The sequence below is a fragment of the Lathyrus oleraceus genome, chromosome 4, assembly GCF_024323335.1.
Source record: "Lathyrus oleraceus cultivar Zhongwan6 chromosome 4, CAAS_Psat_ZW6_1.0, whole genome shotgun sequence".
NCBI classification, from domain to species: Eukaryota; Viridiplantae; Streptophyta; class Magnoliopsida; order Fabales; family Fabaceae; genus Lathyrus; species Lathyrus oleraceus.
The window spans coordinates 246,487,439-246,511,849 of record NC_066582.1 but is presented as its reverse complement, the minus strand read 5'-3'; the positions used below and the strand labels follow the sequence as shown (position 1 = coordinate 246,511,849).

At 34.9% G+C, this 24,411-nt stretch overlaps 1 protein-coding gene across 1 annotated transcript in view; it reads left to right on the top strand.

Moving 5' to 3' along the window:
• LOC127074868 (protein RRC1) overlaps positions 1-17,217 on the top strand; it is a 43,970-nt gene extending 26,753 nt beyond the window's left edge. The window contains exons 3-19 of the mRNA XM_051016274.1: positions 3,491-3,586; positions 3,672-3,807; positions 3,995-4,040; positions 7,565-7,625; positions 7,716-7,868; positions 8,256-8,372; positions 8,460-8,625; positions 9,025-9,137; positions 9,431-9,502; positions 9,859-10,080; positions 11,550-11,608; positions 11,912-11,996; positions 12,102-12,239; positions 13,571-13,795; positions 13,883-14,685; positions 14,887-15,053; positions 16,590-17,217. Of these exons, the coding sequence (XP_050872231.1) occupies positions 3,512-3,586; positions 3,672-3,807; positions 3,995-4,040; positions 7,565-7,625; positions 7,716-7,868; positions 8,256-8,372; positions 8,460-8,625; positions 9,025-9,137; positions 9,431-9,502; positions 9,859-10,080; positions 11,550-11,608; positions 11,912-11,996; positions 12,102-12,239; positions 13,571-13,795; positions 13,883-14,685; positions 14,887-15,053; positions 16,590-16,885 (2,934 nt within the window). The 5' untranslated portion in view covers positions 3,491-3,511 and the 3' untranslated portion in view covers positions 16,886-17,217. The remainder of the gene's footprint in view (positions 1-3,490; positions 3,587-3,671; positions 3,808-3,994; positions 4,041-7,564; positions 7,626-7,715; positions 7,869-8,255; positions 8,373-8,459; positions 8,626-9,024; positions 9,138-9,430; positions 9,503-9,858; positions 10,081-11,549; positions 11,609-11,911; positions 11,997-12,101; positions 12,240-13,570; positions 13,796-13,882; positions 14,686-14,886; positions 15,054-16,589) is intronic.
• Positions 17,218-24,411: the final 7,194 nt, after the last annotated feature.

Below are 24,411 nucleotides of genomic sequence, written 5' to 3'. Positions count from 1 at the left end.
GATAAAGGATTTAAGATTTTCAGAATTGGGGATATTACCTTCTTTCGCGTTACATGATGATTCGATTGACTCCTATGCCCTATTCTCTTTTGGGACAAGTTGGTCCAAATTATTAAAATTCACCATTTCAGGCCTAATTGATAATTCATTCGTCTATAAACTTGTGTGATTTAGGACCTCCTTGATCTCCAGGCTCTTAATCAGCTCACCCAAACCGTTTGGTTCAACTAGTTTCTCCAAATTGACCCTTTTAGTGCCACATGTTATCTTACTACTTTTTTCTTTCTCAATGCCACATGAACCAATAATCAATGTTACTTCCTTCCTTTTTTGGTTTTTTCTTTATTTTTTTGAGATTCTTCTATTTCTTCTACATGTTGATCTAACATTTCACTATTTGAATTTAGCATTTTTGCTCCCTCGTTTGTGCTTGTTATTGCATGTTGATTGACATTAAGATCATGGACATCAATTGTCTCCTCAATAGTGGTATCATCATTATCGTTAGTAAGTACATTAAAACGTGACCCATTGATGTTCTCTTTTGCATTAACTACTCTGCTCTCCGTCGAAGCTCCATCTTTAGTGGAAGTTGTGCCTTCATTGTACCCTTTAATTTCATCGTCAATTTTGTATTTGCGCCCCTTACGTTGCTTTTGAACCACTAACTAGGGTCATATATTAGCGACATCATTGTTATCCTTTACACCAGTATTTGTAGCTCCATTGGAATATTCTGAATCACTCATTGTCTTCTCCAAGTCTTTTATAATCCTGCAGCCTTATGCAGTGACCAAATCTACTACACAATAAACACAAAGGATAAAACTTTCACACTCCACCTTGTATTGCCTTCCTTTGATAGAAAACATTTCCAAAAAAGGTTTAGTCAAATCAACTTGAATACAAAATCTTGCATATTTTCCCTTTTCCGTTGTAAGAGTATTCTTATCTACCTTAATAGATTGTCTTATGTGATCACCAATGAAGGTGAGAACTTTATCATCATAATATTATGCTTTATTGGTAGTCCAAATATCTTTAACCAAACTGTTATGTGCTCAATAACATCGCTAGATGGGAAAAAATCCGGACACCACTCTTTCACAGTGAGATAATGATCATATATAAGCCATGTACCTTCCATCAATATTGTGTGCTGGCCATATTCACTTGTGAATGTGATAAGATGATACTCTTACCTTAAATCCATTATGTTGAGAACTCCACGCCTAACCTAGATTTGTTGAAGCCTATTCTCTAATGCTTTGTAACCAATTCTTCTGCCCAATATTTTAATTATTAATCCCTTTCTCCATGGGTCAACAATTCTTATTTCTTCCAACTTTAAAATAATAAATTATGTACCTACTAGCCTCTATGACTTATTGTTGTCTTGGTCTAATATTTCACCTAGAACCATATTCTTGTAGGACTTCAGGACCATATTGCTATTTTCACTTATATGACCGGTATCTAATTCAACACTTTTCAATTATTTTGTCAAATTCACATGTGGCTTAGATCTAATTCTTTGATTCTCCTTTTTCCTTGCAATAAAAAATATTCAATATAAAAAAAAATATTTTTATGAAATATTTATATCAAATAAAAAATCAATTTAAAAAATTAGAAAATATAGAATAAAAACATTGAAATAAAAATAATAAAGTGATGTCATGTGGTAAACAAAATGTCAAACGTGGAAACCCTCTTTCATAAAAAGAAAAATGATTTTTTTTTTGGAATCCCTCTCTTCCTCGTAGTCATGCCCTTTGATAGAAACTACTAGTGTCACTGCGCATCCTTCCGACGGGTTCTTCCTTCGCTTCTACTGCTCAATTCACTTTTCCCTCTTTCTTTTGTTACATTTCTTCGCTCTAACAGGTTTCGATTTTCGTTTATTCATTCCTATAACCTTCTTTATCATTTCTCAATTCACCAATCATAATCATAATCATGTTAACGAGATTTTTAATTGTTGCTTTCAGTACTCATTGCATAATTACATTCTTTGTTCGGTTCTTGAAGTTGTAGCTGCTCTTTCCTCGCTCGCTCACTTTTGGGGAGGTTTGGATTTTAGCTTCTTACTTTGATTTTTCGTTTTTTTTTGTCTTTCTCAGTACTATTAGATTGCTATGCCTATGGCTATGTAGCTTATGTTGGTGTAGATTTTGTGTTCATTGGTTTTTTTAACTTGGGGTTTTATAGATTGTTATTGGATTTACTTTACATTATTAGGTTAGATGACAATCTATTGTGTAAATGTTTTATTTTGTTGCTCACTTGAGATTGGTAATGTAGACAATGTATTTTGAGGAGTTCTTAACATTTGTTTAATGTCTATTATTTTTGTTTTGAGGATGTGTTTAATTATTTGAGGAGTTTGTAGATGTTGTTAAATTGAAAATCAGAGATTGTTTTAAGGGATGAGAGTGTTGACGTGTGAAATTTGGGGGACATTAGGAAAGGTGTAATTTCATTTACGCATTCCTGCTAACTTCTATATTTGCATGCATGTATTTTCTTGTATTATAATTAATTATAGTTATATTTATATATAATTTTTTTGTTGCCTTCATTTTAGCACTCTTTGTACAATCGCATTCTTCGTCCGTTCCTTGTAATTGTAGCTGCTCCTTTCCTCGCTCGCTCATTTTTTGGGGAGGTTTGGATTTCCCCTCTTTTGGCTTTTCATCTTGTTTCTTTCACTATCAGATTGCTATGCCCATGGCTATGTTGCTGGAGATTTTGTGTTCATTGTTTTTTTTCAAAGTAGGGTTTTTAGATTGTTATTGGATTTACTTTCGGTGTTGTTAATTAGCGGCTGTAGTGGCACTATAGTGTTATAGCATAGCAGAATTTGAACAAACCGCTATTGTTCCGTGATGCGCTATTTATACAAAGTGTTTCAAATAGCGGAAATGACAGCGATTTGGACATATCGCAATTTTTGCAATTCACGTTCACAACATTGTTTACTTTAGAATAATAGGTTAAATGATAACTTAATGGGTTGATGTTTATTTTTGTCGTCACTTGAAATTGAGAATGTGGACACCGCATTTTAGGGATTTTCTAGCATTTGTTGAATGCTTTTTTTTGTCGAATGTTTTGAGGATGGGTTTAACTATTAGATATGGTAGTGTATGCATTAATGACGCAGTTTCTTCTAGATTGTGTTATGCTACAAACTATGTTATCAATTGCAGCAGCGCGTAGGGGAGGGTAGCTGCCCCCACACGTGGTGGCACATAATAGAGTCGTGGCCATCGGTAGCCTAAACAATCTTCGGTAGCCTAGAAATTTCATTTTCAAGGAGTGAGTGGAGATTGTAGATGTTGTAAAATTGTAAATAACGTTTGCTTTAAAGAATGAGAAGTGATGACATGTGAAATTTGGGAGACATTTTGAATGGTGTAGTTTCTTGGAACTTTTCTGATTTGAGGTCGTGAGATATGTTAAGTATTGTTTTGTTTTCTTGTCGCAGGGTTTCTTTGCTCATGCAAAGATGAGTTCGTTCTCCATTACAAGGAAAAAAACGCCATTTCAGAAGCATAGAGAAGAGGAGGAGGCAAAGAAGAAGGTAGGGTTGATGTATCTGTTTGGTTCTCCTTAGAATTTAGAAATGACATTTACTGGTTATCATGATTGAGTTTTGTTTCCTACAGAGAGCTGAAGACGAGACTGCCCGTTTGTATGCCGAATTTGTAGAGTCATTTCAAGGGGATAACGCTCCCGGGTCAAAGACCTTTGTTCGAGGAGGAACAATAAATCCCAATGATAAATTGAAAGACGATTCTGAGGGTTAGTATGAGTGTGATGAATTCTATATCTCTTACCCCTTTTTTTATATATTGTTTCTGCCTCATCTCTGGGAAGTTTTGATTATACATGCTTTTCATGTTGTGAATAAATACATAATTTTTGCTATTATTTTGTATAATAAGTTTAATAAAAGCATGGGCCTTTTTTATTCATTCGCGGATGACAGGTGAAAAGTCCAAAGATGGGGTATCTGGTCCAAAGAAGGGAAGTAGGTAAATAAATACTTTTGATTGACATGTTTATGTTCTCTTTAAATCAGGCATCATAAGTAGAAAAATCACATGCCTTTCAGGTATAGCTTTATTTTCAGTAGGGTTGTTCTTAAAGCCTTAATAAATTGAATTGGATTTTTATGAATTACGATACATTTAATGGTATATTTTTCTATAAGAATATTTAATGTTAGTGTTGTGATTAACCTTGTTGAAAAAGTATTTTTCATGTAATTGTGCCACTAGGATCTTTCAGGGATAATCTATAGTTTCTCAACTCCCTGATATATAGCATGTTCTATTTATTTTGGTTTAAAGAGATCAACTGAAATTCCTTAGTCAATATTCTGTTGAAGATCATCTCATTTTATAACCCCCCCCCCCCCCCCCCAAAAAAAAAATAAACTTATTCTGGATGGTTTTCTGATGATGTTAATACTCTATAAAAAGTTTGATTTTATTGTCAGAACTAAGTATATATGTTCTTTTGCTGTACAGACATTTTAAATTGCTCAAGTAGTCTTCAAATAGTTTAGGCATATGTATATGTAATTGTTGAAGGTATACTGCTTAATTATATCTTTATCTCGAGGTATAACAAATCTATATTCTTACATTGCACTGTTTGGGCATATCTGATGAAATTGGTTTAATGGAAAACCAATTATGCCTAAAACTATAAAAGTGACTTTCCTGTAGTTTATTTCATTTTCTTTTGTGGTGCTAACATAGTTGTTGTGATTCTACTATGGCTATTGTGATCCATTTCTTCCTTTGTAAAAAATATTCTTTTATAGTTTTTTGTTGTTATTATTAGCTAAAGCATATATTACATACATAGCAACATCATATTGACATATATTCAGAATGTGTTTGGAGAAAATGTTTTCAATTTTCATCTTGCTCTTTTCACTTTCAATTGCATAGCCGCCATATTTTTTTGATGAGTGGGAGTCAAACTTGGTATCCCAGGGTTTACAACATTCACACACTACGCACCAACCACTTGCACTGGACCCCGGTGTTACACACTGCAAAACTGTCTCTTGATTTCTGTTTCCGAAGATTTGTACAAAAAAAGAAATAAATTGAACACACGGTGACAAATTTTATAATGAATGAAAACAGTAAATGAAAACAAAACAAATCCTCAATGTGTAAAAGTGTCCAAACGGCATTGACCGAAGGTACTAGAAGATCTTAGTGCCTCTTGCTGGTTGAGTCAGCACCCTTTAGTTTGGTGCCTTAGGTTCACTTTTCTTTCACGTGAGGTGTGCCCTTTAGTTTGGTGCATTCCTTTGGTGCCTTAGGTCACTTTTCTTTCACGTGAGGTGTGCCTTTAGCGCTTTATTGATAAGTTAGCTGAGGCATGCCTATAGCATTACATTTTTTTGGAATATGGAATCAGGACGGGAAGTCAAGCAAACTAAGTTGAGCATATCACTATTTTTGTTTGCTTAAATAGGCGGTTCTTAAGTGGATTACAGCGTCCTTTTTTATAGGCAGAACTATAAAATTCAAAGGTTCAATTTTCAAAACAACACTAACAAATCCTTTTCCCAGTAGATGAGTTCGGCTATTGAGCACTTGGGAAATGCTCCCTTAAAAGCTAGCTGAATAGGGAGAAGGATCTAGTCACCTAAGTATTCCAAGCGAGGCTTAAGCACTCCGTGATACCCTTGTCCCTTGAGGCCACATGGATACAATGGCACCATGTGCCCCATTATTAATCACCTCTGACAAAAAGCCATTAAATAAGAATTCTTGTTAATGGTTGACCTATGACTTTTCTTGGTTACCTTTACCTCTAACTACTAGACTACTCTCCATATGATTTTCTCTCGTTTGGAATGGGATTCATGTAGTTCTTCTTTATACATGCTCGAATAATTCAGAGAAGATTCTACCATCTTTTTCCACAATAGGAAGAATCAGTTCTTGGACATGTTCAATAACGCATATGATACCAAGTTAAAAAGATAGGTACTCACATCTTAAGTCTCATTTATACAACATCCAAAATCAATACTTGACGTATGATTTGCGGAGTCAAATTTTTACCTGTGTTGTACGATAATTGCTAAATTTACATTTTAATTACTCCATCTCAATTCTACTTGTATAACAGCCATGTGATTCCAAAGCTGGTTTCTTTTGCCATCTCTAGCTTCCCATCTATATCTTCTACTGACTCTCCTACTATGACTATATATCCTACAAAAAGCTTGCATTGTGTCATTGATTCTCAGACATGTTCACTCAGCACATATTATGCCAAGTTAAAAAGATAGATACTCAAAGGTGACTTTGATGCATCCCTAATTCCCTATAGTTAAAAGAAAGTCTTTGTAGCCTAGCCCCACCTGGTTTTTTCACTCCGGGTGTAACTATCCTACATTTTCTTGATTGCTTGAATCTATGCAATATGAACTTCTTTCTCAAAAACCTTCTACAATACCTTTTTTGATACATTATTATATGGATTTTCCAAATCAATGAACATATGTGTAAGTGTTGTTGATTACTTTGCTGTTTCTACATTGATTGTCTTAGGCATTAAATTTAAACCATAACTTCTATATGTTTGTCTCACGTTTTAATCTTTAGTTACTCATTACCATTGCTTCATCTATAACTGAATTAGACATTCATCTATAGAATTTCACGACTCATTAGTGAAGAATATCTTCATTGTCATACATAGAAAGCAGTTTAAAAGATAGAGAGATTTACAAGACAATCTTCATAGTTTTTTGTGATAGTTATATTTTTTTAAAGTTCCCTTTTCTTGGATCATTAACCACAATACATAACAATTAGAGACCTACATATCTGCTAATCTTTTTTAGATTCTAAGACATATGCTGCTTATGCTTTGTAGTATGAGGAAGTTACATGATTTCCTGCAGTAATTTGTTAGCCAGAGAATGGCATGTGTTGGGTGTGAGGGGGTGGATTTAGTCCCACGTTGCCTAGAGATATGGCCCATGTAGTGTTTATAAAGTTTGGGAAGTCCTCACCTTACAAACCGGTTTTGTAAGGTTCAGTTAGGCCAACCCAAATTCCAAGGTGGTATCAGAGTCTGTCCTAAATATGTTGTTGGACATCCCGTCAAGGGTTTGCTTTGGAAATGCTACAACCACTTGTCAGAATTTGAGAGAGAGGGGGAGAGAATATATAGAAAGAGATACTCATAACAGAGTTTGTTATGATAGAATGATTTGAATCTCTCTATTGATTAGAATAGTTACATGCTAGAGTATTTATAAGTGAACTTCTAAACTCTCACTCTTAGACCAAGTGCAAACTGTTGCAACAGCTTGTAACTAACTATAACTATATGAAAACTAACTGTAACTACATTCAAACAACTGTAACTGAATTCTAACAGTAAAACAGTAAACAATAAGCCTAATAATAATGACTGTAACTAGAGAACAACAGTTATTCCTAACAGTACTTTAGTTAGTCAAATGTATTTTAGTAAATTGGTATGGAAGTTCATCGTTTATGTTCATTTGCAGGTATGTACCGTCTTTTATACCCCCACCATTGGCATCCAAGGGTAAAGAACCTGAAAGAAAAGTCAGTATTGTGATTGAAGCTTTGACATCTGGTTTTATTTTCAATGTTGAGATGTATACAGATCTAATGCTTGTGTGTTGTACGTTTCAGAAAGAGGAAGAAAAGCCTAAGGAAAAAGAGAAAGGAAAGTCAAGGAATATTGATCATTTTATGGAGGAGCTAAAGCAAGAGCAAGAGATGAGGGAAAGACGAAATCAAGATCGTGAACAATGGCGTGATGGGCGTCTTGGAGAGCATTCTATTGTTAGTGATACCTTTTCTTACTTGTTAGCATACTGCTTATAGGTGGCTTGGGTTTGGAATTTGGTCCTTATATCTTTAAATGCACGAAGCTTGTTTATTGCTTGTACATTTCTCTTCTAGTGAATGTAGAATGCTGTTGGGTAAGACTAATTTTTATTAAGTTTATGGTAAATGTATCATAGAAATTCATTTTTATTTGGTTTCCTTTGCATTTGTTTCTTTTGCCTGTTTTGATTTTATGCATTACAGATACGACTTGGTGTACTTTATAATCTACATAGCAAAAATAGTTACTAGTATATTGCATATTTTTTATTTCATTTTAGTCCTCTGTATTCAGTACATTTATGAAGTAGTTATGCTGATAGTTTTCTCTCTTATCAACAGTCCAGTCGTTTTGATGAACTGCCTGACGATTTTGATCCAAGTGGAAAACTTCCAGGATCTTTTGATGATGGTGATCCACAAACTACAAATCTTTACGTTGGAAATCTTTCACCCCAGGTTTGACAATCTGCTCAATGAGTGAGATTTGTTGTTCTTTGAGAATTAAGGTGTGTAGTCTCATGTTGCTAACTTTACAATTTTTAGGTTGATGAAAACTTTCTTCTGCGCACCTTTGGAAGATTTGGACCTATTGCTAGTGTGAAGATAATGTGGCCTAGGACAGAGGAAGAGCGAAGGCGGCAAAGAAACTGTGGTTTTGTTGCATTCATGAACAGGGTTGATGGACAGGCTGCTAAAGACGAAATGCAAGGTCTGCATTTTTTTTATATCTGAAACCAGAAATGCTATGCTAAACTTCTTCAAACTTTGATTTTAAATGAATATTAATACCTATCTTCAAATGCTATTAGTTAAGATCTTTGAGAAGTATAGGATGAAATGATTCTGAATTTGCTTAAGTGATTGATCTCTCAGATGTCATATTTTATACATCAAGTTTACAAGGCTAGTAAATTCTAGACACTTGCAATTTGCAAAAGGAATAATAAAAGCTTGCTCTCTTCTTTTTGGTGCATTGAATCTACTCTACTTCTATACAAAGAATCTATAAGCCAACTGGAACATTAAGCTACTTCTAGATGCTTGTATAATCTGAATTTTCCCTAGAAAGAAATGTGTAAATACAAGACTGAACAAATGGTTTCTGCAGGAGTTGTGGTTTATGAGTACGAATTGAAAATTGGATGGGGAAAGTCCGTTGCCCTCCCATCACAAGCATTACCTGCACCTCCACCAGGGCATATGGCCATCAGGAGTAAAGAGGTATTGTTGCTTGCTTCTGATTATCTTTTTAAAGAAAGTTAACTTAATCAACTTTTGAGCATTAAAATTACAATTTGGGAACAATTACCCTTCAGTGCTTATTTTTCCGATACACCCCTCACCCATGTACAAGGACTACTATAAAGGATCTACTTGATGTGTTTTTCAACATATTAAATATAAAAGACGACCGTGCTAAATAGCATTCTCGGTCTTTTTGGACCTATGCATAACAAGACTTTTATGTCATTGGCCTACCTTTCTGTTTAATGTTTTACTCACTTTATTTACAGGGTAACACTGTTATCTTGTCGGGCCCATCAGGTCCACCAGTCACATCAGTGCCTAATCAGAACTCTGAACTGGTAAGTTCTCTGCTTTTGCTTCTCATAATTTGTTTAAAGCAAGACCTTCTTATGTCGTTATATGGTGATTAGAAATCATTAAACTGGTAAATTTATGTGAAACTAAAATTTGATATGTATTAATGCAATTATCTTTTTTAGAAACACTTACGTATGAATCTTTCATATAAACTTTCATCTTTTGCAATGCTGTTTGTTTATGGATAACTATCCTCTAAATACCCGATGGCAGAATTTTTTATAAAATAAAATACGTAAAATACCATAGGGTAAAAAAGTATGAAGGTCACACTTACTCTTGATGTTCCTGATATAATGGTTCTTACCCCTAATCTACCTGCTGTAACTTTTGCTAGGTTCTTACTCCTAATGTTCCTGATATAATGGTTACACCTCCTGAGGATGAACATCTAAGGCATGTAATTGATACAATGGCTTTGTATGTCTTGGACGGAGGATGTGCTTTTGAACAAGCTATTATGGAGAGGGGTCGTGGCAATCCCCTTTTCAGTTTCTTGTTTGTTCTTGGCTCGAAGGAGCATACCTATTATGTTTGGAGACTCTATTCATTTGCTCAGGTACATCAATTTTAATTTTATGAAAATTCAATTTAGTTTCTAGTAATATAATGATTAAAACAGTTACTTTCTAGTAATATATTGGTAAAATCTTTTGAAATTATAAGGTTAGTTTTTTTAGGCAAGGGGTAGAAAAGAAATAGTTATAATAAAATTATATTGATTTTGATGCGAGTTTCTTTTAGTCAAAAAAAGAAGTTGAATGATCTTATTATAAAAGACAGAGAACTAGTTCTTATTCATACAAATACTGGACTTCTGATCTTAATTAATTAGGAAATTAACTAATTATAATCTCCTGTTGGAGGTTTATGGGGTGAGATCGCATTTGGGACTGTTGAGAGTACTAAATCAAATAGTGTTACGGCCCTGGTTATAAATGTGGGGAAACCCTCACCATGTGAGCTAGCTTATGGGATTGAGTTAGACCAAAATACAAATTCTAATCCGTTGGGCCGCCTGCAGATGTCTAATCTAGTCCTACAGATTTCATGCTCTATACTGCCAGTCCTAGGCATTATTCAGAGTGTTGAGAGTTCACATTCAATAGTCACATGGTCTAAATAGTGATTAGAAATTTAAAAGTGTAGGCACTAGGCAACCCTCAACACATGTGCTAACTTTGGGGTTGAGTTAGTCTAAAACCCGAGTTCTAAGAGACAAAAGATGGGGTTACAGGTTGCATTTGGAGCTGAAGTTGAGGTCCCATCCCATATGGACAAACTACAACTACGACAGAACCTGGGGAAATTTTGCTTCTGTGAGATAGCTAGGCATGCGTGGCTTCTGGGATAGCCAAGGTGAGACTGCTGGGAAGGGTTACAGAGACTACTAAAAAGTGGAGACAGCAGTGAGGCTAAGTAGATAACTGGTCTAAGAATCTGACACAGGTTTTGGAATTGGCAAGTAGAAGAACCCACTGACTATGAATTAACTTGAGAGAGAAGGGGTGATCGGAATATGCACAACCAAGGAGAAGAAAAAAATTATGAAAATATTAACGGTTTGACGATATATTTTCAAATTTTATGGAACTTGATATTGCAATAGTGAGAACAATCTATGGAAGATGATACTGCTCAGATACAATGTTGAAGTTATAAGGTCTTTCTATGTATAGGTAGAGAAAAATAATCAGAATAAAATTTATATTGGATATTGGTATATATTATTTGTTGACTGTTCTTATTGCACAAGACTACGCTCTAAATCTTATTTATAACAATGCTAGATCCATAATTTGATTAAATAAGGAAACACATCGAGATATGCAAAGAAATATGCATTCCAATTCTAATAGATTATCTTGGATAATCTAAATTAGAAGCTACGATCAATATATTATAAGATTTTCATGTATTTTAAGAATACTAAAGCATCCAAGAAGGGAAATAACTTACATTTTGATGTAATGATGCAACAGTTATTTCTAACTTGATTGAAAATGTTTTATTTTCTTTGCAATGCAGGGTGATACTCTTCAAAGATGGCGAACTGAACCTTTTATCATGATAACGGGTAGTGGAAGGTACTCTAATTATTCTTGTCCTTTCAGTGAATATTTGGCTTGTTAATGCTTATAGCCAAAAGTTAGAATATAAAAGAGGAAGAAAAAGACTTGATGGATTTTTAAAAAAAATTCTCAATCCGCCCCTCCTATGTGCTCAAACTGTCAAAATACCCTACTGGAAGTGTTTCTGGTAAAATGCCGCATTTTTTGGGGGCTGATTGAGCAATCATTTTTTAATTTTATTTTAATGTTCTCTGGATAGTTCAGTTGGATTAAGTGTGTACTGAACAAATAGTTTTTTTTTTCTTTTTCTTTTCACAGATGGATTCCTCCTGCATTACCAATAACCAAAAGTCCAGAACATGACAAAGAATCTGGCTCCACACATGCTGCTGGAAGGAGCAGGGTACTTTCTACTGTTGTATTTTTAGTCAGGATGTATACAAATTCAATAGTGTCTCTCCTGATCAAAACAACTTTTTAATTTTCCTTGTTTTGATGAGTATTGCAGCGTGTAGAACCTGAAAGAACACTGACTGATGCACAGAGGGATGAGTTTGAGGACATGCTACGTGCTTTAACATTAGAGAGAAGTCAGATAAAGGGGACTATGGGGTTTTCTTTGGATAACGCCGATGCAGCTGGCGAGGTAGTATTGTCACTCTGTTCATCCATTTCTGTAACTCCCATCAGTATACTTGATTTATCTGGTTTTCTGTCAGTAAAAATTATCTCCAGCTTGCTTATCCATTTTAGCCCATCTGCTTACTTTTTCCATGACTCCATTTAATAAGCCTAGGTCTTGATCTAACCTTTGGGTTGAATCCTTGATCGGCTCTATAACTTAAATTCAAGCATTGGACTTGACAACCTTATGGCAAGGTCTGGCCTTCACCTGGTCCATGTCATTCCCAAATAATCAATCTATGTCCACAACAACTCTGTACCAGAACAAAAGTAAACGAGTTGTATTTGAAACTGCTCTTCTGTTGTGAATACTATGTTGTTGTCTCAGTATATCGGAAAATAAACTGGAAGTAACTGCTGACAACCTCTCTAATCAGAGAGAAGATACTATGTATTGCAACAAACAGGATAATACTATTTATTTTATCAAACATGATATTCGCAAGTTCAGCTATAACATGCTATTTTGTATAGAAAATTAGAAATCATTGACACCAAGGTTGAAAATTTTACTAGCACAGAGTGAGCTAGTTAAGAGATCAACGTATGGGAGCATAGAAGTAGGGGTTACCCTTCCTTTCTTAATCTCTACACATAGGTGTTGTACACTGTTTATACAAGCTTTAGCTTATATACTAAAATAAGACTACATACAGATATTATCACTTCGGAATGCTATATATGCATTGTTAATCCTATAAGTTATGCAGACCTCTTAAGCTTAAAATGGGTTATCTTCAGAAATACTCCCTCCCTCCCTTATTTTTTAAGTGTCACTTTTTTTAAAAAAAATTGTTTATTTTTAAGTGTCATTTCAAAGTTCAAAGTAGTATTAATTGTAGTTTTGTCAAAATTGCCTCTAGTTACTTATTAGAGAGGGAAAAAGTCAAACTAATTAATAAAAAGCTAAGGGTATTATAGGCAAAAAGGATAATCATTGTTTAAAAAGTAACAACACTTATTAGCTTTCTTGATACTTGTAAAAGGTCAAAAAATGACACTTAAAAAGGAACAAAGGGAGTATAAAGAAAGGACTATAGTTTGGTGTTGATGTTGCTCACATGCTATCATTTTTGCTTTTCGAAATGACAAATGCTAGTTGTTAGTTGTTATTTTTGTAATGGAGGGAATTGAATCCATGACCTCCTTATCACTCCAAGCCCTATGGTCCTCTCCAAAACCACCTATCTCTTTTCTCACGAGCTATCATTTAAGTCATATTTTGGAATCGTCTTATATGGTGCATTTGGGAGGAGGCTTTCCTAATTATACACTATCTTTTCTTAATTGCAGATAGTTGAAGTTTTGACAGAATCCTTGACACTCAAAGAAACCCCTATTCCTACTAAAATTGCAAGGCTTATGCTTGTCTCTGATATTCTTCATAATAGTAGTGCTCCTGTAAGAAATGCATCGGCATATCGTACCAAGTTTGAAGCTACGTTACCTGACATAATGGAGAGTTTTAATGACTTGTATCGGAGCATAATGGGGCGTATTACTGCCGAAGCCCTTAAGGTAGGCTGAACAACAATAGATTGCTTTGACATAATTTCTTACTATTCTTTCTTATTCTGTTTCCAATCTTTATCTGAAATGTTCCAGGAACGAGTACTGAAGGTTTTGCAAGTGTGGGCCGATTGGTTTCTCTTTTCAGATGCTTATGTTAATGGCTTAAGAGCCACTTTCCTCAGACCTGGGAACTCTGGTGTAATACCATTCCACTCCATATGTGGTGATGCACCTGAGATTGAGCAGAAGATCACTTCTGAAGATGCTGTTGTTGGTGACAAGACCGACCAAGATGCTGCATTGTCAATGGGTCGAGGAGCTGCAATGAAAGAGCTAATGAGTCTTCCTCTTGCTGAGCTGGAAAGACGGTGCCGACACAATGGATTGTCACTTGTTGGTGGTAGAGAAATGATGGTTGCACGGTTGCTAAGTCTTGAAGAGGCAGAAAAGCAAAGAGGTTACGAACTAGATGATGAATTGAAATATCCCCTCAACCAAGCAAGTTCAGGGAAATATTCAAGTAGTCGGCGAGAAACAAGTGCAGATCCTGAACCAATGGGAATATCTGGATTGAACCACTATGGGGAGGAAGATTCGCAGTTGCAAGGCAAAGGTTCTGCACCTTTAGCGCCAACACTTTCTATTCCACAGCCTGAACTTAAAGCCTTCGCAAAAAGAGAGAAGAATGATCTGATTTTGCCAGCTTCTAAATGGGCTCGGGAGGATGATGAGAGTGATGATGAGCAAGGGAAAGGTGGAAAAAATCTTGGGTTAAGCTACTCATCTTCTGGTAGTGAGAATGTGGGTGATGGCCATCTTAAAGCTGATGAATCAGAGGCTGTTGCTGATTCAAGTTTTCCAGCTCATGCTTACAGTGGAATGAATGAAGAGCAGAGGTTGCATTGTATTTCCTTTTTTGATTTCTGTCTCTTTTGTTCTAGATAATATTCAGTAGTTTTAATTTTCTTTCCACAAAAGCAATTCAAACGCAAGTAGAAGTTCTTTTCTGTCTTTTTGGTTACACTAAACAAAAGATTTTTATTTATGTTGTATTTGTTCTCTTATACTTATGGAGTTTAGTATCAACTGTTATACAGGCAAAAGTTGAGACGCTTGGAGGTTGCTTTAATTGAATATCGCGAGTCTCTTGAAGAAAGGGGAATTAAAAATTTAGAGGAAATTGAGAAAAAAGTTCTGATGCATCGAAAAAGGTTGCAAGTGGAGTACGGTATATCAGATTCTAGTGAGGATGGTCAAGGCAGTAGTAAGTTATTTCAACCTGTCTTTCTGTCATAGAGGCATTTTTAATACCGACATTAGGATGACAATTATGAAAGTTCTAGTGATTCTGGTACACATTAGGCATTTCAACCTGTCTTTCTGTCATTTATATTTGATATTGCTTTTTAATTTTTCGAATAAATGCCAGTCATCTATCTTAAGTTACTTTTCATATTCCCTTTAGAAACTTAAAATCGAATTTGTTAAGAATGTGTGATTGGGCCTAACTCAACCCTACAAAACCGGTTGGTAGAGTGAGGACTGCCCCCACTTATAAACCCATGTTCAAGCCATATATTGTCCGATGTGGGACTCTTAACACACCCCCTCACGCCCAGGACTGGACATTTGGAGCGTGGAAATAAATGGTGGGTGGACTGATAGCGGAAACCATAGTAGGTGGCCCACCGGATCTTAAACGAGGCTCTAATACCATGTTAAAAATGTGGTCGGGCCTAACTCAACCCTACAAAACCGGTTGGTAGAGTGAGGACTGCCCCCATTTATAAACACATGTTCAGGCCATATATTATCCGATGTGGGACTCTTAAAACACACCCTCATGCCCAGGACTGGACATCTGGAGCATGGAAATAAATGGTGGGTGGTCCGATAGCGGAAACCATAATAGGTGGCCCACCGGATCTTAAACCAGGCTCTGATACCATGTTAAGAACGTGTGATTGGGCCTAACTCAACCCTACAAAACCGGTTGGTAGAGTGAGGACTGCCTCCACTTATAAACCCATGTTCAGGCCATATATTGTCCGATGTGGGACTCTTAACAAAATTAAAATTCCAACGCTAGTTTTACTTTATAGTGTCTATTTGACTTCGGTGGCTTGCTGCAATTTTATGTGATGTTATTTTGTGTAACATAAATTGAGAGGATGTTTGCACATGAGTTATGATTTGATGGTGATAGTTTAGTTGCATAGTGTCTGCAATATTCTTTTCCTGTGGTCCATAGTGGTTTTCCTTGGTTCAGTAGATGTATGTTACTGAAACCAGATAATAAAAGTATGCAATAGTGGTCTTTCTTCTGCCACCATATTCTTTGATTTATTTACTCACTCTGTCTTGCTGTGTAATTTCATGGCAAATTTACCCTGTGTGGTTCTAATTTTATTTGTGTCTTAACTGAGGATGGCCTACCTGGTCTTGTAATGGCTATGTCATCATAATATAGCTTCCTATTCTTGAGGCGCTCCATTAAAAAAACGGAAAGTCGGAAACAAATAATTAACTGCAATTCTTTCCTGTCAGCAGATGGAAAAAATGTATTTGGGAAGAGACATGGGGTGAAAATCCAAAATGTATCTAAGCATGAATCATGATATACAATGCGAGCTTTCATTCATTTCCATTTTTAACTCATTGCTCGACCCTTTCCAAGCACACTTAAGTTCTTGCAAAAGTACACCATTAAAATGTGAATGTGTCTGTTAGTGTTTGATGTCTTGGTACACATTATATGGGATCAAGCTTTCAAACGTTTTTGATTATTTGAAAATTGCAGGTAGAACGTCTTCAGAGAGGAGGGATAGGCACGATGTCTCAAGAAAGCGACACCGCAGCCATAGTCCAAGTGGTAGTCCACGACAGAAACCATCAAGCAAAGACAGAGATAGAGAAAGAGATTTAGAACGGGAACGAGAAAGAGAAAGAAAAAGGGATAAAAATTATGATTTTGACAGTGATAGAGGAAGAGACCGGCTCAGGGAGAAGAGTGGAAGCAGGGAGAGGGATGATTATGATAAGGATAGAGGCAGGGACAGGGACAGAGACAGAGACAGGAGAAGACGTGCCAAATAACATTTCACTTGCTCTAGTTACATAATTGTTTGCAGATTGTTTTGTAAGAGTTTGGACAGTTGGCTTTTTGTCATCAGAGGGGAGAATCTTGGTATTGTGGTACCTGGTGGAAAGATAGGAATGAAATGTCTGCCAGAAAATTGTGTTGCTAAAGACAATCTTGAGAATCTGGCTCTTGATATCCCTATAAATTTACAGTGTAATTTTAAGATTTTAAATCTTGTTAGTTTTGTGAACTAGTGAACGATGCTGCACATTCCCTATGTAATCAACAAGTTCTGTGAACAAGTCTCGAGTTAGTTCACATGGAGATTCAACTGACATTTTTTTTACCGGCTGTTGGTTCAGTAATGTAGTTCACATGGAGTTTCAAGCTAAAGGGTTAAAGGTGCAGTTTAAAACCTACAGGGATCCAATTGATTATTTTATTGAACAGTGACATTGGGCACATAATTTACCGGAGTTATTTGGTAGCATTACTCTCTCTTTTTGTTGATAAAGTGATAGCATTACATTTTTTGTAGTCTTCAAATTGTGGGCATATTTCATATATTATGGCGGATTAAATTGATCGCCAGTTTTTAATGGACAGAGGATTTAGGGTTTGGAACTCGAGTGACTTGAATTCTGACGCTGAAGCTCATAGTGGTTCAATAACTCACGAGTTTGATTGAATTGAATGTTAAATTGTGAAAGATCAATTGTTTCATGCAGTTGATAGCAGTATCAATAGGTTATCACTATGGCGGGTGACCAACGAACAGGTGGCCTAGACTTAACCTATAGGTTTAGATCAGTATAATTTTTAATTTGATTGATTGGTTAAAAATGTGTATAGTTTTTTACACACTGCATTAATAACAATATGCTGGGTAATATTCGAACAAACTCTGATATTACTCGTTACATTGCTTAACCAACATGTTTTGCACACATGGGTTTATTCAGGGTGTCTCCAAAAGATTACTATCCAAACAAATTTATGACTCAACTAATAACCATGTATATTCAACGTAATTGCACATAGGGTGTATTTAGATATTATATTCAGAAATTCCTCTGACATTGTTTCTCTGGAATAATTTTTTGAAATTTTTTAATGTACTTTGTATGTTTATTAACCAGCATGTGAAAATATTTAAATGTCCATAGGCTTTGGAGATGTATCTTTAAATGCACTCAAGTCTAAGTTAATGTTAAAATATTTCGGAGATGCATCTATGAAATAATGTCGTAGATGCATCTCCATAGCGCTTTGAAGTATAAATAGCACTGTAACTCTTTCTCATTTCTCATATTTTTCAAAAAATATTTCAAATTCTCTCAAATTTATTCTCATTAACAAGTCCAAAATCAAGCAACCGAGGTCAAATGAATTTCAATCAACATCAGAAACATCATCCAATACTAAAGCAAAGTGAAAAATTGTAAGTTTTTTTTTTATGTTTTGAATAGTTTGTGTAAATGAGTAGAAATTGATGTATAACTAAGGAAATGAGTAGAAATTGGATGAATGATAGTTTAGACAGAGTGTAAAATATGATAGTTGGATGAAAATGATGATCAGGGCAATATATTTTTGGTTTCCATGTCTGCATTGCAACCATTGCCTCAAACGAACGAATGGAGCTACGTGGACGGCTACATCAGATGATTCTTTAGGGTGTCACATTAGTATATGGTGCAACCTGCTCCAGAAGACCCACCTAGACCAGTTTATCAGGAGATACTAGAGAAGAAGTAGACATAATCATGCTGAGGATGTCTTGCCTAGATGTCGTCATATTATGGAGATTGTGTCTACAGACATCGACAAAGGTATCTTCTCTGATGGGTCTGATGTGAGGCAGGTTCTAGATTCCATCATGACAGAGGCATGAGGTGTAACATCCAATTTCTCTAACGTATAAATATAATTAAATCATAGTTTTTTCACAATATTCACACATAAGATGTTACACAGCTCGAAGCACACACATATTGATCATGTAACACTTAATTTAAATAAACATGAAACACATGTCATTGCATGCTCACCTTCACTTAGGGTATCATCGCAGCTGAAATACTCAATTAAAACATACCAATTTAAATCTCATAATAAATCTTATATCATAATTAAAAAACATCGACTCATAAGTCTTCTCCAAATGCTTATCACACCAAAACATAAATTACAAGATCATACATTGCCTCTCAGAAATCTTAACACAAAGCAAATAAATCTCTCTTTAGTGTTACATATCAAAGCATAACCAAAGCTAAAACAAAGAAATTAAAAGAAATAACTCCAGGAACAAGCTTCCACTCACAACAGCGACTCAACTCTTTAGTATTTGCACGATGTCCATGTAAAGACAACATTCAAACAAAAGGGGTGAGAAATCACATTCAATAATAACATGCATATACTGCAAGGTAGGATATCAAATACAACATGTTCTACACAATCTCATCCATAGTATATCACAATACATTCTCACACCCAAACTCATCAACCAATCACAACTCAACAATTATGCATATGATTCATTATGCAATACAACTCGACTATGCAACTTTATGCATATGCATGTGATACCAACTCAATATTTGATTCTCTCTGAAAACCAGGTCACAATCTCTGCGAACCCATGAGCCCCCACTTTGAGTTTGGGACAAACCATTAGTCCCCTCTATGAACGAGGAGACACGCCTCTTGACACAACTCTTATGATGCATAATCATATCATCAAATCATTGTGTTAAGACCCCTCTCTGATCCTAACATAAATGCATTGACAACTCAAGTAATCCCCTCTTTGGATTACGTCTCAATCACAATCGAAAAATACATAATATCATATAATTCAGTGCAACTCAAGTATTAAATCAATCTCATCATTTAGATCATTATTCATACATGCAACAACATAATAGTTATAAATATCACCTCAAACATACTGACATCGTCACACTCTCATTTCACATGACAACATCATTATAAAACATCATCATCAAGATGACATGCATATATTTGAACATGCAACATCATAACAACATCATCAAACATCAACATCTTAACAACTACATCAACATCAGAAACCCAACAAATTCATATTCACAAGCATTTAATCACATTAATTTGTTATAACATCAATACATAATCAAATTAACACAACAATTCATTAATCGATCATACAAATAAATACAACATCACTATAGTTGGCACATGATTATTATTCAAGTATTTCACCCAAAACTACCATGATATAGCTCTAAGTGCTAGCTTTCTAGCGGTTCAAACGACTCGTCATTTGGACTTACGGATCAAAAGTTATGGTAACAATCGTCGGGAGATAAAATAAGTTTCAAGTTCAGTATTTCTTTCAAATATTCAAAATATCAAACATTTATCATAATCAGCCTCTTAAATTATTAACAATTGATAGTAATTCACGTTAGCTTTTCAACACTTTGAACCGCATCTCGTTCCGAGTTACGGAACTCAAGTTATAATATTTTTCATTAGGCATACCGGAAGTCATGAGGGTTGATGGACCTCACCCATAATTGGGTTTTTTTTTTTCACGACCAGTTCGTCGCTAAGTCGCAGAATCCACAGGTAAAATACCAATAATTTATTTTTCCTGTGTTTTCTTCCATGGAAGCCCTTCCAGACTTCCGATTTTGATTTCGTAATAAATTCTGATCTTAGAATTTGACATACAACAATTATCCAAAGATTAAAATAAAAAATTCACAATTTATCATAAATTAACATTAACAAAATCATGTATTTTCATACTTTCACGTTAACCCCTAAAGTTCCAAAATCCAAATAATGGTGAAAATATATTAACACATTAAAACAAAAATTATCATTAATTAAAATACACGAATTTCACCAACAATCACAACACATATCATCAAATCAAAACTTAATGCCCTATTGGAGGTTAAAGACATTGATGTACCGGAGACAGCGCCGGAGGACGGAAGATTGATGGCCGAGGAGGCAAAGGAGCTAGAAGAGGCAAAGACGATGTAGTCCGACATACACAGTAGTGCATTAATATATAGTAGTAGTACTATAGATTGTATTCTATTTTGACATCATGCTACTTTATCGTTTTTCTCAACTTTTTTTTGTCATTTATTGGTCATTTATTTATATATGACTTTTTTGGACCATCTGGATTTATGTACGACATTGTTTGTATATCGATTGTATGGTTTAAATCACGTCACATAACATTATACATCACGCTTATAAATCTTCATCTGAATACGCATAACTAAAACATAACATGAAACATGATGTTCTGAACGTTACGAAGATGTAACTCCGTAAAATAAACGAAGATGCATCTCCGAAGTATTTTAACATTCAATCAAAAATTGGTGCGTCCGGAGATGCATCTCGGAAATCTGGAGGCATTTAAGCATTTTTGCGTGGTGGATAAGAAACATATAGAGTGCATTAAGAAATCTCATACTTTTTACTCATGTTGTCTCAAGAGATTACTATCCAGACAAACCCTCTGAATCAAATAATAATCATATTTAACTAATATATTTTGCACGTAGAGTGTCTATGGAGATTATTATTCTGACAAACCCATGACTTAACTTTTAAACTTTATATATCAATCATGTTTTGTAACGAGTATATCTGGATATTAATATTTGGACAAATCCACAATACAACTATAAACCTTCTACTTTAATAACAAAACTTATTTTATTAACATTAATAGAGTAAAAAAGATAAATACATAAAACAATATATCATACATAAAATTCTTTGTCTTACATAAGTCAATGAGTCAAAAGGAAACATACACAAGACCAATGTCATATATTACAACTCAAAACATTTACTAAAACGCAAAATGTCTATAAAAAAGTCTATTTACGAAGTCTGGAACACACCCTTGTTCCTCATTTGCCTCCTATACTGAAATGCACCCAAACCTTTAAATATATCCCCTATATGGTGTCCCATTAAGGGGATGCCTTCATGAAACTCTTATCTACTAATGGCAACATCGATTAGAGTGACAATACAACGGTATTTAGGCCAGACATCAACAACATGGTCCATCCTAACTTGCTTATCCTCTAAAATCTCTTGATGAATTGACTTCAGATTTTTCTCTAGCCCTAATATCATATACGGGTGAAAAAATATATTATGTCATTAGCCCTTAGGTTAATTAATTTCAAAATATTTATGATTTATTATGTAAAAAAATTAATTAATTAATTAGTTAATTATGTAAAAGAAAATTAAATAATAAATCATCCTAATCATCATTGAATTTTTTTTTATCCTAATCATCGGTGACACATATGCAAAATTGGATAGAGACCAATCAAATCACAAGTGATGTAAAGTTCCAAACATAATTGATTTTTAAAATGAAGAAATCAAAAGATAAAAAACATCAAACTAAGGGGATCAAAAGTGCATTTAAGCCTGCATATTTTATACTTAAGTATTTTTAAATTCCGTAATAAATTTTAATTTTTCCCTCTTGCATTTAACTCTCTCAATCCTAAATTATAAGTTATTTTAAAATAAATATTCTAAATTATAATCATATTGTGAAAATAAAATTATAAGTCATTTACAATTTCAATGCTTAATATTTTTTTCTAATATACCATATATTATTTATTATTATTATTATTATTCAGTATTGTAATTAGAAATAGTTGAAGTAAGAGGTGAAGAATCATGAATTGAATGTGTTGATCTTCGATACAGTGGTGTGGGCGTGGACTTGTAAGGTTAACACTGCAACGCCCAGATCAATTCAAGATCCAAGATGACTAGTGAAAAATGGAGATCATAAGTGTACATTTGTTTACCTAGAAAATCGGTAAACAACCGATGATCTTCCAAATTTCTAAATTTGGTTACTTGCAGGCTCGATCAGATTAATCCTAGGACATGTGCTAATTATTTTGATAATGAGTTTTGGTAATAACGAACACTCCAATAATAAGCGTAAAATTAGAGTTTGAAAACTAATAAGAAGGCAGATATGAACGAGAGAAATTGTAAAAGACTTGTAACAATAAACAACTGACAAAAGTAAATGTTGAAAGCAATGAAATTTTACGACTGTAAATGACAAAGTAAAAGAAGAATGTTTGGAATGAAGAAATAAAGAAGTATATTTCTGGAAGAAAAAGAGTAAAGATAAATTTGTATTGCTTTGAAGTAACTAACAATGGTGTAAACAAATGTACATTTTGTGATTTACGATTCTTCTTCACACGAGTACTTGGTAAACTTACAGGTTTTTGTACATACTTTGACACACCTTTTTCTAACACTAAGACCCTATGTTTATACTGGATCGAGATAACCGTTTCTGATGGTTCTTCAATCACGTCGAGACACATGGCGCATTATATGTACGCAATTATCTATTATGCTCCACGTGTACTCTCAACGGTTTCTGATAAGGGTGAAGTTCCCTCCCTTATTTGAATTTTGAATCTTTGATCGAAAACCGTTTTCAGCCATTTTTAAGAGATCTTTCTGGAGTCTCAACTGTATGTTGATCCTTCTTACCCTTGCCCAGTCGAATCACCCCCAGCTGGTTGAATACCACCTCCTGGTCGAAAAACAGTTATACATATGATTTCCTTTTTTGGTAATTCTTAATGGGCATCGAAAATATGAGCTAACAAATTGCCCCCCAAAAATATTATTTTCGACACTTGTGAGAAAAAGACATTTTTTGAGACCTTATTTCGACGCCTTAATAACTCTGACATTGTGCCAAGTGTCCCAATGTTAACAAAACTTTTCAGTTTCTCCAACTTGTCTGGTGACGTCAAAGTCATCATTATCTTTTTCCTACCCACGTCCTTTCAGCCAACAATCGAATCTTTCCACTCATCACGTTTCCTAAACTCTAGGAAATCATGGGCTACAACATTAATTGACATCTCCATCACACTGCCCAAGGAAGACACGTGTCCCACTAACTTGTCAATCATTAATACTGATTTGGAACGCTCTTTCTTCCAAACATGCATATAAAACCCACAAACTTACCCATTTCACATTTTTACGCCTTTTAAATTTCCAAATACTCTAGCTTTTCTTTCTTTCTTCAAACATTCTTCAACTAAACTCAGATTTCCTTTAAGCTCTAACAATGGAAACCTCAAGCAAAGCTCTTAAGGGAACAGGTGTATCCGTCAAAACCACCGCCAACAGGACAAAAGCTCCAAAGAAGATCTTTGAGCTTCCTCCATTCGCCATGTTGTCTGCTCCACTCGCGGCTGGCTACCGACAATATATACCAGAGCCCCAAACAGAAGAACAACGCATAATTTACGCTTCTCAGGTACTCATTCATGTCTCTGTTTCTGGAAAGAACTATGCATTATCTGGGCCCTTAGCTGATTTAGATGCTGATTCTAGTAAGCTTAGAGAATTCTTTTCTTCTTATCACAAATATAAACCCATAGGGCAAGCTAGAAACCCTAGAACTGAAACCACCTCCACCAAAAACCCTAAG